We start from the raw sequence: 18,633 nt of genomic DNA on the forward strand, positions 1-18,633 counted from the left end.
TTTCTACTGATGCATTTCCTACGGAGAATTGTCTTCGGAGAATTTTCTACGGAGAATTTTCGAAAAAATATAATCTTAAAAATATTTCTAAGCAACATATTTATGAAATTTTGCTTCTAGTATTTGAACAACGCCTGAAAATAATTATCCCAAGAGTTTAAAAATATAATTTCAATTAATTTTTAATTATTAATTCAAACTCCTCGAGACTTGCAGACAACATTCAGCAATATTTTATATATTTTCAAACCGAAATCGATTAATAATAACATTGAAAATAAAAAAAACACCAAAAACTCCTTCGAGATATCCCTTTCTACAGTTAATAAAATAAAAAATTTAAGACGAGCCCTTGAATTTTTTTTTCTCCATTTTCAATAAACCAATAAAACACAATACGTGATTTCATTGATTCTCCGCATGTATAAATTTATATTCATTTAATTTCACAACTATATATTAGTGATTTATTATTCGAGACATCATCAAAAATAATTCAACGAACAGTTTTTTTTTTAGCCAGGTCAACATGAAAACACCTTGACTGTACAAAATTCCTATATGAATTTAAACATTTAACATCCCCTCTGAACAATTTATTAAAAAAGAGTACACACGCAGGCGTCCTGACAATGTTCACCAGGCGTCGGCGTCTACCCTCCTTTTTCAGTCGTTCTTCAACCAACATTTCTGATATTGCCGCAGTCTGTCAACTCTCTTAATTTTTACAATATTTTGTTTGTTATATGTGACCAATTGATAATTTTTATTGTTTCATTATCATCAACATGCTATTGTCCATTAACAGCACAATTCACATAATCAAGTTAAAGTTTAGCAAATAAATTACAACGACAATTTCTTCTCTTCGTATCATGTCCATTCTAAAAAGCAAACAATAAAAAAAATAAAATATCAATATCAAACAGTGAAAGTCCAAGTGTTAATAATTATATATAAAAAAAACAAAAACAATAACAATGTTCTCCTCAAGGCTAATAACATTTTAAGCATAAAATTTTTGTTCATTTATTATTTGACTTTATATCATTTATCAACATATCCATAATAATAACAATAATAGTATTTCAATGCCTGAAACAGGCATAAGATAGTTAAAAAAAAAATAAAATATGAAATTCCAAAGATTAAAAGTGACACGAGTTAACTCGAAATCCTAATAATTTAGTTGTCTATTTAAAAATAATTCATAGAAAATATTATTAATGTGGTGTAACAACGAAAAATTGATAAATTTTTTTTACTGATAATCATTGCTTAAATAATGTTTAAATAGAAAAATTTACCATCAAATACCTTTCAAGGAAATTGAAGTAAAAAAAAATCGAAAAAAAAAAGTGGAAAAAAACACTTACAATGGTCATAGTATTTTTGCTGATGCTATTGATGCATGGGTGTTGGTGTTTAATGTTACAAGGTACATCTACAAGTTATGCACAATATGAAAAATGGAATGCTGGTTTAAATGGAAGTTTAGAATTTGAATTTAAAACTGAACAGGGTAATGGTTTATTATTATATACAGATGATGGTGGTACAAATGATTTTTTTGAAATAAAATTAGTTGAAAGTGCATTAAGACTTAGATATAATCTTGGTGGTGGTGCACAAATATTAACTGTTGGTCATGATCTTGGTGATGGTAATTGGCATAAAATAATTATAAAACGTAATTATGAAAATACAACATTAAATGTTGATGGTATAACATCAACATCAATATCAAAAGGTAAAGAATATGAATTTGGACATTATAGTAAAAATTCAGATGTTTATATTGGTGGTATGCCATCTTGGTATAATAATAAACTAACATTATTGGCATTACCAAGTGTTATATTTGAACCAAAATTTAATGGTTTTATAAGAAATTTAGTGTACGGTGATAATAATAATATTATACCAAGAAGACAAAAAATTAAAAATTCAAATACAGAGGTATGTTAATTACTATTATTAATTATTTATTAAACAATAGTTGAAATTATTTAATTATAATCAAATTAAAATAAAACGTGGCTTAACAATACTAGCAACTTATCAAATTAATTTTGATATTTGTTTATGAGCTTTTCTAGAAGCTTTTTTTTTTGATGATTGAATTTACCTTTTTTTTAATTTTTTAATGAGAATTTCCGGGAATAAACTCTTAATATTCAAGTAACTAGGTCAAAAACAAATGAAATAATACTTGGGGTTGGAATAGGCTGTGGGACTTTTGGTAAAATATCGATCGTTGCAGAATGTGATGAACAACTTGCAGGTGCTCTCAAAGCCAGATTGAGGATTGAATAAGCCTCTGGATTGTAAGAGTAAATAGACAACTCACGAAAGCACTATAATTAATTTTTTTTAATGGATTTCAACTCTTTTTTTTTTCTTGCCATTTGAATACAATAAAAATATATACATAAATGTCTATTTTGTCATTTTTTTTTTATTTATTTTAAAGTTAAAAATATCTTTTATATAAAAAAAAAATTATTTAATCAATAAATATATTTTTAAAAAAACATTTCCTTTTTTTTTTTGTTGGAAAAAAATAAAAAGTATTATCATCTCTTTGATCATATTTTAAATTAATATCAATTTAAATGTCATTTGGTATTTTTTTTTTTTTTTTTTTATATAGAAATATATTCTACGACGTAATTTGAATATTTTTCGTTTGTAAAATTTCATTGGTTATTTTTGGAAATAAAACTCATTAATAATGCATAAATTTTTCTGAAGAAACATGGCATGAGAAAATAGTAACATGTCAGCATGTGGATTGAGGAGTTGTAGACATGCGCGTTAAAAAAAAAAAAATAAAAATGTATTTTTAATTTTAACATTTAGCTTGTAATTATAAATAATATTAATTATGAAAAATAAATAAGCTAAATTTATAGTCTTGATAATGATAATAATTTAGAAAAATTATAGTGCTGCAAAAAAAAGATAATATATTTATTAGATGGTGAGCTTGCGATTGATCTTTTTGACCAAGTGTCTTTCCTGGGGTCAAAATGATTATGGCTTTTAGCTTTGCCTCGTGTCCCAATATTGGATTTTTTTTATTTATTTTTTATTTCTTCTCTCGAAGTATGTACACCCTGTGGTTATCAATATTATCCAAAAATATTTATCTCAAATTATTTAAATATAAATAATATATTGTCATGTATTAAATAATGCTTTTATTAAATATCTTAAATAATTTATCTGACTATTTTTAATATATATTTTAATCATTTTTATCTTACAGTGTGGTGAATTTTCATGCTCAGAAGAAAGTGAAAATCAGCATAAAGTTATCAGAGTAAGTATTTATTATTTATGGATAGATTTAAAAAATTTAAAATTTAATATTTATCATTTTTTTACTGACAGAATAACCAAATGATTTTGTCGTTTGAAAAATTTATTTAAATACTAAAAAATATATTCATCTATTTGTCAATTTGATAATAAAAAAAAAGTAGCTTAAATATGTACCTTTTAAAATTTCCATTCATATTAAACAATGAGGAATTATTTCAATTTGAAATTTAAATTTTCTTCGAAAAAAAAAAAGCTATAATTATTTTATCACCCTATAATTTTCTCAATAGATTTTTTTTCACAATTTAATTTTCATTCAGAGATTGTGTTTAAGATTGTCTTGATGACTATTATCAGTCTAGTCGATTGTTAATTAAATTTTTTTAAAATAATTTATAAATTCGCTTAAAATGTACAAAAATAATTTCACATTATTATTTCTCATCGCTAAAATATAAATCTATAAATAAAATAAAATAAAAAATTATTCATGACAGTTATAAAACTGTTAAAAAATTGATATAAATTTTAGTAAAATAATTTTTCCCGTCAGATTTTTTTTCGCCAAGCCTTGAAATTATGAAGAAAAAAAACTCCGACGGGAATTGAACCCGCGATTATTACTAACAGGGCAACAGCCAACTTGGCTAAAGGGGTTTTTTATATTTTCCTATATCAACACATAAAACATGTCAATCTTTCATAGTCTATTTATTTTTTAACTCAAACATAAGATTAAAGATACACCAGGGGCTGCAAACTTGAATCATTTACATAATAAAAGTCATCATGAATATCTCGTTATAAAAAAAGACCTCAAGAGTCAAGATCTTTTTCAAATATTTTTATAAATTCATTATCAACATCAAACATTATCTCTTTATATCTCCATCAACTGTTTTTTTATTTTCCCTCATATATATTTTGTGTGATAAAACATTTATCAATGAACAAAAACAATGTAATTTTTTCGTTCGAAAATTTCGAAATATTGTAGAAAAAAATTAATGGAATGTATATATTTGATAGATGTTGTCAATTATACTGCACGACTAGTCGACTACTGTCTGTGGTTGCATGAATAAACACCTAGTTTAAATATTAAAAACCTATATTTTACCGGAAGCAGTACATTCAAGTATTACGAAATGAATCAATCAAATTTTGACAATTAAATTTTGTATACATTACATCCAGTATTTGTTATTATTTTTGAATTATAAATAAATCCCTTGGCTTTTATTTTTAACAATAATAATTTCTGTAATTAATAACAATTCATTAATATTAATAATGATAATTTAAAACATAATTTTTCAATTTATAATTAAATATATATTTTATAAAAAATAAAACAGTGTTTAGTAATTTTTTTTTTAAATTTTGTATATTAATTAATAATTACATTGAAGCAATAATTATATTATCAATATATAGTAAAAAATTTGTTAATTTTATTATTAATAAAAAAAAAAAAAAAATATGGCAACGTTGCATCCAGTGTACGATACGGAAAGATGAGGTTGGGAGGTTTGTGGGAGTTAATGGATCAATATGTATGGTCAGACGGTATAACAGGGGAAGTTAAAAAAAGTACATAAAGATGTAGAGAAAAAAAACAAAAAAAAAAAAGTAAAATAAAAGGTACGACAAATAGTCCTATAGACAGGTAAAATTTCGTATCTTTACTCTGTATCATTGACCTTGAAAAAAGTAAAAAAGAAAAATTTCCTTGAAAATAAATCAAGCTAAAAAGTTGAAAGAAAAATATATTTACAATTTTATTTTGAAGATAAATTAAATTATATATTTAAAAATATATTTAAATTCATTGTCAGCTGTATTTCGATTTTTTGTTATTTTATTTTTTTCGTTTAGAATTCAATTTACTGCAGGATAAATGTCAAGGCTAGTGTCAATTATTGAATTGAATTACTGAGAATTAGAAAATACATAAATAAAAATAAAAATAACATATCAATGCTGCTGTTTTGCATGCATAATCGATATATATTAACTTGAAATAGATGGAATTTCGAGAAGTGATTGATTGTATTTCTCTGGTTCATTTTAAATGATTTTTTCTACGAAATTCAAAATCAATGATTATAGAAATTATCAATTTCGAAGTGTAAATATTGATTGATCCTTTGTACATTGATTAATCAACTGATAAATTTTATATTTAATATTAATGTGGATTTTTTCTTCATCTTTTTTAGAGTATACAAAAAACAGTTGTTGCTAATTTTACGGATGCATGTGAAACTTATGATCCATGCCAGCACGATGGAATATGCATTTCTACAGACAACGGACCTGTGTGTGAATGTCGATCAAGTAATTACGAAGGAGAATACTGCGAAAAAGGTATGAATTTTTCATTTAAAATATCTCCGACAAAGTCTCAATCGTTTCTTAGAAATAATTTATATCATAGACTATTATATAATTCAAAGTATAAGCTTGCAAAATTTATTTTAATTTCAATTATACATCTCATTTTGTAGAAATATTTATTATTAATTTTGAAATTAATTATTGATGAGATGTTAAGAGAAGTCTTTTGTAATGATTATTTTAATTTTATCAATGCTACTTTAAAAAATAAAGACTTTATTTTATTTCTGTTACAGATAAAGTTCCATCCGAGGCATCATTTAGAGGTACTGAATATTTAAAAATTGATTTACGTGATGGCCAATCAATTCTTAGCATTGAAGAATCAGTTAGTCTTCAATTTAAAACTCGACAACACAATGGACTTATATTCTATTCAGGTTAGTATGAATAAATTAAATATATTTTTATTTTCAAAAGAATTATAAATTAAAAATAGAAAAAGTAAGAGTAATACCAAAAAATCTTCAATTTCTATTCAAATTTTTGTTGTGCTATTTACAAAATAAGAATCATCTTTGATCTTTTAAAGATAAAATTAACTTTTTAGTTTTAAAATAAATCAAAGTTTTCTTCAAAGTTGATATCTTTTGAAATTATTTCTTGACCTGTATAAAGTTTTGAATTTTCGAATTTGTATAAAATTGTTTAAAATATTTACTTTTTTTTTTTTGAGGAGGTGGAGGTGCAGATTATTTAAGTATATCAATAAAAGATGGTGGTGTTGCTGTTGGAATGACTTTGGCAAATGGAAGACTTGATTTACATATTAAACCATCAAAAATAAGATTTGACGATAATCAATGGCATAAAATTATTGTTCAAAGAAGAGTTCAAGAGGTGATTCATAAATTTTCCTTTAATCAATATCAATTTATATTTTTAAATTTCAATTTGCAATTCATTTTCTATAACACAGGAAATTATTTTGTAAAAATAAATTAACATGATAATTTCCGATTGTAAAAAATCAATCTTTTGTGGATTTAAATTACATATAGAAATAATGTTAAATTTATTTATTTTTAGATATCAACTATCACTCGTTTTTGCAAGGTATTTAGGCCAAAAAAATAATAACACATATATAAAATTTTTCAATAATATAAAACACATTTTTAATGTCATAATGCATATTTCAATTTTATAGCTGTCTGCTATTGTTGATGGTATTTATGCTGAACACGCTCACACAGCTGGCTCATTCACTCGATTGGAAAGTAATCAACTTCTTGTTGGTGGTGGTGTTGAGTCAAAATCTCATCAAGCTTCAAGAGGAATAACTAATTTTGTTGGCTGTTTACGTAAGGTAAGCTTATCATTATTTTTATAACAAATAAAATAAAAAATAAATACTCCAAAATGAATACTAATTTTTTTTATTTTTATTTTATTTGCAAGGTTTTATTTAAAGCTGAAGGTGAAGAAATTGAACTTATTGAAGCTGTTAAAACTTCATCACGTGGTGCAAGTGCATGGGGAAGAATTGATTTTCATTGTCGAGAACCAAAATCAGATCCAGTTACTTTTACAACTCGTGAATCTCACCTCGTAAGTATAATTTATTATTGTTTGCAACATATTATTCAAGTCATTTTATATTTCTCCTGTTAAAAGTATTTTTAGATTTATTTTTTCTTTTTTTTTTTACAATTCATATGTTGTTTTATAAATTATTTGATATATTTTATAACTACATTGTCTCATTAATTAACGTTTTAGTAGTAATAAAGTTTTTTTTTTTATTTCTACAAAGCGTTTTAAATTAAGTTACACTGAATATATACAGTTTGAAACTTTGAAATAAAAAAGTTTTGTACTTATTTTTGTAATTTACAAGCTACTGGTTTCATATATAGAATTGAATGTAATTATTGTTAACATAGTGAATAGGTCAGGTCTCAATATATACAAAAAGTTAGGAGCCAATAATGATAATAATTTTTAACACTTTGTGTGTATGAGCGTGACATTTTACTGAGGGTATATACAATTTACAAAACCTTACAAGCACATACTAAAATTTAAAAAAAATTATTTAATCATTACTAAGATTTTATATACATTTGTTTTTATATTTATTTTTAAGTTATAAGTACATTTATTTCAACTCCAAGACTCGGAAAAATTCATCCAACAGTGTTTATAATTTAAAAAAAAAAAAAAAATTATATCAACGAATGATATGTACAACGGCACATTTATTTATAAATTTTTTTATCAAATACAATATTTAAAAAATCCTTGTAAACATAAAAAAATCCTTGATAGTATTTTTTTACATGTTAATTTATAAAAATTCAATTCTCGGATGGCCTGGATTCTGTGATGCACGCAAGATGATTATCAAAATATTTTATTTATCACGCTTTGCTGAATTATTTATTCATCGTCATTTAATTATGACATTAAATCTGATTAAATAATAAATATATCTACTTGAATTACACCCATTTTCATATTTAAAAAATTTCCATTGCCTTCAAAATTCATATGAAATTTTTAAAAAATACTTTTTAAATTTTTCTTTTAAAAGCATGATCAAAAAAAAAAAAAATATATATCCGCCTTTCTCAGGATAATTAAAATTCTTTTTTTAATTTAAAAATTTTTACACTTTTATGATAAATTTATAATTAAAATTTCCAATTGAAATAGTATATTTTTTTTTTCTACACTTGTATAACAAATGATAAAAAAAGAAACAAAAAAAAAAAAAATATTTCAGTAGAAGTATTGAAACAAAATTGTTGTATGTGTTGCTCGATGATTGGGCGGTCAACCAAACATTTCAACATATTCCGGATCATCGACAAAAGAGGGAATATCAATCAAATGTGATAGCAAGACGTCTTCATGGTACAACTATCACCTTCACCAGTCCAGATTCCCATTTGGTAAGAACAGTAAAAAGCAGCTTCTGCAAGCCGAGGGCATCACGAATATATCTGGCACGCTTTTTAATATTTCCATATAAAAAGTAATGATTCAAATAACAAAAAAAAAAAATAATAATAATGATAAATGAAACCTATTTATAAACCGATTATCAGGTGCACTAGCTGATTGGCAGTTCTACGACACAACACACATGAATTGGCTATATCACAAAATAATAATCCTTATAGTTTGTAGAAACAAATATAAAAACGCACAATGCTGTATAAATATCACAATATATATTTTAGCGTTTGTCTTGGAGAACTCTTTATAGTATGGAGTTTTATTATGCACTTAAATTAATCAAAAATAATAATAATAATTAATTAAATTCATGAAAATGAATAAATATAGGAATCGTAGTGAAAAAAACATCAAGTCTGTTGTTCATTTCATGCACTAATATAATGCATGGAATCAAGCAACAATATACGAATAAATTGCACAAAAAATTGAAATAAAAAATGCATTGCATGAAAAGGTAATTAATAATAAGAGGTACCAATTTAATGGTGCTTGGTTTTTGATGTTTGAGATTGCACATCAAAAGACAAGAAAAAAATTTAAAAAAAAAACCATTGTTTGTTATGAAATTTATTTTGAAAATTATATTATAATAAAAAAAATAATTATGATTGTTTAAAAAATATATAATTTCATATATTAGCAATGCTGTCAAGGCAATTGACCGGAAAAAAATAATCATTGGTTCGAATCCCCGTAAGAGTAATAATTTTTTTTTCAATTTTTTTTTTCTTTTGGATAATTAAATTTGAATGAGACCAAAGTTTAGGATTAATCCGGTATATTTATGAAAAATTTATCAACGATTGAATAAAACATGAATTGAAAAAAAAATTCTGTCTTTTTTCTGGTTTATTTTGATACCAGAATGACGGAATAAAATATAATTTGCACCTTGGTGCATCACTTGAAGTTTTGTTCAATTAATTTTGTTGTTTTTTTTTAAAACTGCTTTTGAGTTAAATTTCATTTAAAATAATTGTATACATAATTATTTTTTTTTGTATATTTATCATAAAATTGCAGAGTTATTTTTTTTTTATTATTCATTAAAATTTTTCATGTGAATTTAAGGTACTTCCACCATGGAAAGCTGCTGGATCTGGGAGTATATCATTTAAATTACGCACAAATGAGCCAGATGGTCTTGTTATGTACAGTCAAAGTGGAGCACCAGCACGAGTAAGTTTTTCATCTATTTAATCCGTAGTTAATTAAACATATCGATAATATTTTTTTCATTCTCCAAGCATAATAATGTCATTATGTGTTAAAACATTATAATGATGAAAGTTTAAATGTAAAATTGACTCGAGAGTCAATAGGTTCATTTTATGTAATAATTGCATCCCTTATGTACTATTGGAAAATCACAGCTTGCAGAAATTAATTACATACTTGATTTTTTTTTTCTTTATGTATACATTGATGTGTGTTCATTCATAATCAAATATTGATGAGCTTCGTTTGTTTGTTCTTCGCATATGTAATATTTGAGTGACTCAAATTGTGCATGAAATTTTAATTACGTCAAATGAATTTTTTTATTTTTTTATTTTGTTAATTATAGCCGGATCTTTTTGCTTTTGAAATACTTGATGGACATCTTTATCTACATATGGATCTTGGAAGTGGTCATTTTAAAATTCGTGCATCAAAAAGACGAATAACTAATGGCACTTGGCATGATATTGCATTGAGAAGAGTTGATCGTAATGGAAGAGTTACTGTTGATGGTGAGGCAACTGATTTTAATACACCTGGTAAGTTGTTTTTTATTTTATATTATATAATAATATGTTTTTTAATATGTAGATTAAAATATATAGACCAAGTGCTTTTATATTATGAAAGAAAAGTACTTTTATAAAATATGAAAAATATTAAAATTCTGTTTTTAATATTAAAGGCGACTCAACTCAACTTGATCTTGATGGATTACTTTATATTGGCGGTGTTGGAGTACCTTTTGCACCATTAACAGTTCCTCCAGTTCTTTGGAGTGGTGCTTTGAGAAAGGGCTACGTTGGATGCATGAGAGATCTCGTTATAAATGGTCAACCCGTTGATATTGCTGGTTATGCTCAACAACAAGATTCTAGTAAGTTTATTTCAAAATAAAAATTTTAAACTAACTGTGCTTGCGTACTTAATTATTATTTTTTTTTTTTAAACTAACATTAAAAAAAAATTTCAAAAAATATTATAAACCGTCTTTTAAATGACACGCATCAATTGATTAATCATTAAAATTAAAAATACTTGCGTATTCACATAATAAACAATAAAAGAAAAAAGTAATAAAATATAAATTAAATTTGTATTAATGATGGCAGTTTATAAAAATGAAATAAGGGATATAAGTGATAATTGAATAATGTCTGACCAAATCAACTTTTGTATCACTGAAAAACAGTTTGATTTTTTTTTAGCTGTTTTATTTGGTTTGCTTACTAACCAGTTTTATTGATTCAATTGTCTTGATGCAGCAGATGGGTTATTCTTTATGTACTTGAAAAAAAATTATTTCAATCACTTGGTGTTTTTTATATTGGTTGTCATGGATTAAAATACATTATCACAGCAGTATACCAAATGATTATTCATTTCAATATATATATTTACAATGCTATCTCTTTGATGTTATTTATCATTTAAAATTAAATAATTATCATCAAGTTATATTTACATGTAGTTTATATCATTGTTTTACTATAACAAAAAGAACCAATTAGTTATTAGTAACATTTAAATTAAAAAGGCCTATCTACAATTTTATGTGTACTTAAGCTCTTTTTTTATTTTCATATAAAATTTAACTTGTAAAAAATTATTTATCTATTTTTTATTGTTTTTTTTATCATTGTAAAATTAATAAATTTTGTTATGAAAATGATAAATATATATTGTTAATTTTTTTATCAGGTGCAATAAGACCAGCATGTCATGCACATTCTTCTCAATGCTCATCACAGCCATGTATGCATGGTGGTATATGCATCGAAGGCTGGAATAGATTTTACTGTGATTGTTCAGCAACTCCATTTACTGGTCCTATTTGTGGAAAAGGTAAAAATATAATTTATCTTTAAATATTTCCATAATAATAAATATATTTATTATAATTTCTTAGATGCATCAACACTTTATTTAAATGGAAGTCAATATATGACAGCACTAATGCCCGAGGATTCAAAAACTCAAGTTGAAGAAATTTCAATGAGATTTAAAACATCAAAACCAAGTGGTATTTTACTTGCTACAAGTCGAGAAAATAGTTTTGATAGAATACAAATTACTTTAGATCAAGGAACAGCTAAAGCAAAACTACACATTGGTGATCAAGAAAAAGTAAATTGTTCTAAACTATAAACAAATATTTGAAGAACTTTTATTTATCTTTTAAATTGTTTTATCAACTTTGCTTTTTGTTTTATAGATTTTGTACTCAAGTCAAGGCCTCAATGACGACATGTGGCACATTTTAAGATTCTCTAGACGTGCAACTAAAATTAAACTACAAATAGATGATGATCCTGTCTTAAAAGGTAAACTATATTATCATTATCTTGTTTAAATAAATATATTAAATTAATTTATTTATATTTTTAAAGCTGAAACACAATTAGAAAGTGATGCAATATTAGAATTTCGTACTCTTCATGTTGGTGGCTATCAACAGACTGGTGATGATTTACCAAATTTTGTTGGTCATTTACAACAAGTTTTTTTTAATGGACATCCATATCTTGAAATAGCAAGAAGTACAGGAAATTATCAAAACAGTCATCTTGGTTTATCACCAATAATAAGAGTTACAGGAAAATTTGCAAAGCGAAATCATCCTGTACATCGTCCAGTAACATTTACATCAAAACATACATTTGTCGGACTTCCAATTTTAAAAGCATATATCGAGACAAATCTTTATTTTCAAGTAAGGCTATAAATTTTTTCACCTCACAAAAATGAGACTAATATAAATTAATAATACTTGAATAATTATAAATTAACTTTTTTTTGTTTAAATAGTTTAAAACTCGAGAAACAAATGGACTTATATTTTTCAATGCTGGTCGTGAAAGAGATTTTATTGCAGTTGAACTTGTTGGAGGTCATATACATTATGTATTTGATCTTGGTGATGGACCAGTTCGTATAAAAGATTCATCAAAAAATCGTCTAAATGATGGAAAATGGCATGCTGTTTCGATTGGAAGACCAGCTCCAAAACGTCACACGTTATCAATTGATGATCATGTTACAGCAGTCACTAGTCAAGGCAACAATGAAAATCTAGATCTTGATGGAATTCTTTATGTTGGTAAGCTACAAGTTAACATTAAAAAAATTAATCTAAAAAATTGTTTATTATTTTTAATTGTCATATACGTTATATATATATTTTTTTCTATATGATAAACAGGTGGTGTAGAAAAAAATCAATATGCACAATTACAACAATTGAGTTTATTAAGTCGTCAAGGTTTTGAAGGTTGTCTTGCATCATTTGAAGTTAGTGGTGAAAGTGTTGATCTAATGTCTGACACAGTTGTTACAAGTTCACTTGTTGTATCTGGTTGTGAAATAAGTGCAAATATACATTCAGATAAAAAATGTACACATGATATTTGTGCTAATTATGGTACTTGTGTTCAACAATGGAGTAGTTATACTTGTGATTGTGACATGACTAGTTTTAGTGGACCAACTTGTAGTGATGGTAAAGATTTATAAATATATAAAAAAAGATAATTAAATATATACTTATTTAAATATAAATTTATATTGTTTTTTTTTCACAGAAGCAGTGGCATATGAATTTGGACCTGGTCGTGGAGTAATTATGTATACATTTCCTAATGATAAACGAACGGAAATGATGAAAGACGTTGTTGCAATGGGATTTATCACGAGTAATAATGATGCAGTACTTTTAAGAGTTGAATCAGCAACAGGCAATGATTATCTTGAAATCGAAATTGTTAGTTAATTCGAAATTTAAAAAGAAAATAATTTTTTTATAGTAATAAATTGAATGAATATGTAATTAAATAATTTTCAGGTTGAAGGAAATGTATTTGCTGTATATAATACTGGCAGTAGTGATCATCCAATTGGTGAAGTTGGTGTCAAGGTCAATGACAATCAGTATCATGTCATTAGATTTACAAGAAGTGGTGCAAATGCAACACTACAAGTTGATGATTATAATTTACTTGCAAATCATCCACCAGGTTTGTTATAAAAGCAAATAATTCAACTTTTTTTTTTAGATAATAGTTTAGTAAATATATTCAATAAAATCAATATTTAACAAACTTATATAGAGTAGTTTTAAACTAGCCTTTTTAAATAAAATCTTTTACTTTTTAATTTGTTTTAAAAGGTAATCAATTGAAAGTTTTTGATGGCCAATCAACTGTCCAAGTTGGTGGTCGTTGGAATCAAAGTAAAGGAAGAGTAGAACGTCCTTTTTTGGGTACTATTTCTGGTCTTGTTTTAAATGGTATTAGAGTACTTGAACTAGCAGCTGCTGGTTCTGACAAAGTTTTTATCTCAATTCGTGGTGATGTACAATTACTTCCGCCAGGAAGTTTATTAGAAAGAACAGCTCCACTTCAACGAATGCAGCAGGTAGAAATTTTTGCATTTTAACTCTCAACTTATATTGAAAGCTGATATTTTATAAATTTATTCATAATTAAATTAATTATAATTAAAAAATTTTTAAATAAATTTTTATAGACTCCTGCATCAGGATTACCAGGTGTAATGGACGATCTTATATTTTCCGGAGCTGGAAGTGGATGTGCAGGTGACGATGAAGATGTTGAATGTCCACCAATTTATGATCTTACTTCTGGTAAATCATTATAATTTAACATTTATATTGTACTTTTATTTGCAATAAAACAAACATCAATAAATATTTATATTTCAGATGATTTAATAACTCCAGTTTATGTTGCACCAACAAAATCACCTTCTTTTTCAAAACCAATAAATAAAAAAGAAAATATTAAAGAGCATCCAACTTGTGATGATGAAGAAGATTGTGAAGAAGGATCTGGTGATCCAGGAACAACTGACAATGTCATTGTAACATCAACAAACAGTAAGTGTTATTTTATTTTTTTTACAAGAAATAAATCATTATTAATAAATTTCAATAATATTTATTCAAATAGAACTCAATCAAGTATCATCAACGACAACACCAGAAACACCTGCACACTCAACAAGTAGTCAATCATCAAGTCCGATATTACTATCAACTGAAATATCTACACCACTTCCACATTTTAATACTTCAACAACAGACAATGAGTCAACACACAGTAGCAGGTAAATATTTTATTTTCTTCAAAATATATTTAAACTAGTTATTAATTTTTAATTGCTTTTTATATATTTTTCAGTACAACAAGTGTTTCTTTACGTACAATTAGTGAAATAACATTAACATCAACAACATCAACAACAACTACAACAACAACAACACCAAAAATACCAGAAGTACCAGAGCTACCAGAGATACCAGAATTACCAGAAATACCAGTATATAATCCCGAGAATTATCCAATACCACCAAATCCAGGAAAAACAAAAGAAACACATAAAACAAGTATACATTCAGATGCAGCAAAAAATGCAGCATTAATAATAGCAATAATTGCTGGTGCATTAATAGCAATTGTACTTATAATATTATTAATTCTTAAATTTAAAAATCGTCCAGATGCACATTATAAAAGTGATAAAACAAAAAGTTTTTGTCAAAATCCATCAGCAGCATTATTAGGTGGTAATGCATCTGGACAACAATATAATAGTCCCTCAAAAACATCTACATGTGAAAATAAAAATAATAAAAAACGTGAACTTAAAGATATTAAAGAGTGGTATGTCTAATAAATAATATAATTATAATCATCTGTTTATGTTAACCATATGGGTTGAAAGATGTATAATAATGATAGTAACGTCCAGAAAAGTATATAAGAAAACATGATATTAATAAAGATACTTTGATATTAAATTTAAATAAGTATCTTGTTTTAATTTTACAACATATGTTATTCATGTTTATGAGTTTGAAAATTGTAATACTCGTCAGAGGATTAAGAATATGCCAAATTTTACGACGAGCTTTTTTTTAATCAGCTAGTAATTATTTTTCATCATGAAAAATATAAATTTAAATCATCAAAGGACATAATAAAGCTGTTAAAAAATTTAAGTGGGAATGTGCTAACATATTATAACAAAAATAATTTTATTACGCAAGTAGAAAAATTGTCGATACAAAATTTTTCATTATAAGAGTTAAATCATAACACCATCCAACAAAATAATTTAAAATTACGTCTTGTTTGGAGGGTTGATAGTATTGATTTTAAATTAAACATGTTAAAATGTGCATAATTATTTGAAATTTACGAATTTATATTTTACTATATAATTGTGCATCGTAATTTTCATAATAATTGATTAAAAAAAAAACGAGTTTGAAGTGTTTTATTGCAGCTGAATTTGAAATATTAATTTTGTAGTACCAAAAAATTGAAAAAAAATAATAAAAAGTAAAAAAAAAAACTCATTTAGAGTTAAAATTAGAAAAAGGAAATTTTTTTTTTTTAGTTGCTCAGGTTTTTTGTGGAAATAAAATTCGATTTTATGTTAATTAGGGCATCCAAATAAAAAAAAAAAAAATTAAAACAATTGATCATAGCTTGAACAATGCACTTGATAATTTTTTTTTGTTTTAAAATATTTTGTAAAATAAAAAAAACAATTGTTTGACTAACTAAGACAATTGCTTAAGTATTTTTTTTTTTTCGATAGAAAATTTTCATTTGATAACAAAATGTAAAGTCAGTTTTGCAACTTTGAGTTGAATAAAATTTTAAATCATTAAATTTAAGAGCTCTTGAGAGTTTCACTTGTCACAATTTAACAAAATTTTAATTTATCATTATGCCACACCACTTGGTGTAGAAAAAAAAAAAAAGTAAAACGTGCTCTAAGATGAATAGATGATTTTCAATGAATAATGGATAAAAAAAAAAAATTGTATTACATTTAAATTTCAAAGCTGAAAACTTAATTATTTAATAATACAAAAATTCATAATTCCTTAAATTTAAATTTGACTGATTAAAATGATCTTTTCACATTTAAAAATTAATAATCAAGATATGGAAAGTTCTTAACGATTATGAAAAAAAAAAATATTTACCTTTTGGATAATATTGACTGAGAACTATCTTATCAACAAGCTATACATATCCTCAAATTTTTAATGTTTTTTCTTAATTTAAATATATTAAAATCATTCATTATAATATTTACAATTTCGCTTAACATAAAAATTATCTTTCACATGAGTCGTGCACGAATTTGAATCTTAAATAATATAAAAACTTAAAAGCTACAATTTTTCCGTATAAAATATATAAATTAATTTCATTGACTCTAATCTTCTGCGCTTGAATTATTTTTTCCTTTAAATTTATTTGAGATATATAACAATACCAAACGAAACGAAACTTAAAAAAAAAATAATAAACAAACCAAGACTGACTGTTAAATGTTAAAAAATAATAAAAATTTGTGCATGAAAAATTATTTTTAAATGAGAAAAATACTCAAATTAATTTGATAATTGATTGAATAAAATGTACATGTTTTGAAATTTTAATTCAACGTCATATTAAATTTGAGATTTATTATTTTAATTTAATGCAAAATAGTGGATTTTAATTTGCACAAAATTATTCACTGTGAGTAAATAAAAACGTCAAAATCAATATTATAATTATCATGGATTTGCCCTAACCCAAAGCTCAACCAAGATTGAATATTATAAAAAAAAATTATTGCATTTGAAATATTTATTTCAATTTGCAGTTTGTGAAAGTACACAAGTTATGATTGAAACTGATTATTAGTTGGCAATTATTGTATAGAAAAAAAACAAAATATAAATATGTATGAAAATATCAATCAAGTTATGTTGAAAGTATAATTTTTTGGTGAAGTTTGTATAAATTTTAATATTATTGGAAAATGTTTATAAGTCAATGCAGACTGTTATCCAGATAATAATAAAAAATAATAAAAAATATGGTCTGTATACATATCCAATTTGAATAAATATGCGCAAATAAAAAAAAAAAAGTTTTAAAGTATATTGAAGAAAATAATACATTATAATTTTTATATTATTGGCAATTTGAAAAAAAAAATTTAATTGACTTTAATATGCGTCATAGAAATGTAGCCTTTTTGGTAAAAATATTTCTCCAAATTACTGATTCCAGAGTAGTCCAAAAAAATCCAAAGAAATATTTTCATCTTTTTTAGTTTTTTAGCTTTTTAGCTTTTTAATTTTACAATTTCTTTGCTCCTTGAACTGCTTGAACTTGGCTCTACCAATTATTGGGAAATTACAAAAAATTCTGAAACAAAAAATAGACAAATTTCATAATAGTATAATTCATAAATATATAGACAAAATATTTTATTAATTCATTTAAAAATATTAATTATTCATAGTGTTTTTTTGATTGTAGTTTTATGAATTATTGTTGGAAAATTTTTTCACTTACTCATCAGACCAACAAGAGGTTTTTCCAAGGGTTTTTCTCCAACTCAGAATGACTTGTAAACCAAATCATATTTACAGATAAGTTAAAAATAATTTTTAAATAATAATTAATTATTTTTTCAATTTTTGAATATGAATAATAATAAATGTTGATGTTTTAAGGTTTAGTTGGCTCGATGAGACACAGCCGAATATCTATTTTCATCAGCTATGCCGACATCTTGCCTGCTAGACACTTAAATTTTATATTTACCATATGATATTCGATCAAAATAGTCACTGAGATAAATATTTTCAACAGGATAAATATTTGTCATTCTGTATTCATT

The 18,633-nt window shown here is 24.7% G+C and overlaps 1 protein-coding gene across 5 annotated transcripts; it reads left to right on the forward strand.

Annotated features, from left to right (window-relative positions):
* The first annotated feature begins 688 nt into the window (after positions 1-688).
* Positions 689-17,852, forward strand: LOC122853290 (neurexin-1). 5 transcript variants are annotated; one of them, XM_044153654.1, is made up of 25 exons: positions 689-1,959; positions 3,272-3,325; positions 5,550-5,697; positions 5,964-6,107; positions 6,404-6,567; positions 6,757-6,783; positions 6,878-7,036; positions 7,129-7,278; positions 8,547-8,624; positions 9,766-9,873; positions 10,262-10,454; positions 10,601-10,792; positions 11,617-11,760; positions 11,825-12,042; positions 12,131-12,239; positions 12,306-12,628; positions 12,724-13,015; positions 13,118-13,414; positions 13,497-13,675; positions 13,757-13,928; positions 14,081-14,328; positions 14,440-14,557; positions 14,636-14,809; positions 14,883-15,039; positions 15,114-17,852. In XM_044153654.1, the coding sequence occupies exons 1-25, from the start codon at positions 1,378-1,380 to the stop codon at positions 15,604-15,606; spliced, it is 4,923 nt and encodes a 1,640-aa protein (XP_044009589.1). In that variant the 5' UTR covers positions 689-1,377; the 3' UTR covers positions 15,607-17,852. The 5 variants fall into 5 exon arrangements, with proteins under 5 accessions (XP_044009589.1, XP_044009591.1, XP_044009590.1 ...); XM_044153656.1 differs by having other exon boundaries at positions 13,500-13,675; XM_044153655.1 differs by having other exon boundaries at positions 6,407-6,567.
* The last annotated feature ends 781 nt before the right edge of the window (positions 17,853-18,633 follow it).

The sequence above is a fragment of the Aphidius gifuensis genome, linkage group LG3, assembly GCF_014905175.1.
Source record: "Aphidius gifuensis isolate YNYX2018 linkage group LG3, ASM1490517v1, whole genome shotgun sequence".
In the NCBI taxonomy this organism is placed as follows: Eukaryota; Metazoa; Arthropoda; class Insecta; order Hymenoptera; family Braconidae; genus Aphidius; species Aphidius gifuensis.

Excerpts from the sequence above, each read along its gene's own strand:
- LOC122853290 (XM_044153654.1), top strand. The coding sequence starts at position 1,378 with ATGGTCATAGTATTTTTGCTGATGCTATTGATGCATGGGTGTTGGTGT. Across the intron at positions 5,698-5,963 it reads AGGAGAATACTGCGAAAAAG|ATAAAGTTCCATCCGAGGCA; the intron begins GTATGAATTTTT and ends TTTCTGTTACAG. Across the intron at positions 12,629-12,723 it reads AGACAAATCTTTATTTTCAA|TTTAAAACTCGAGAAACAAA; the intron begins GTAAGGCTATAA and ends TTGTTTAAATAG.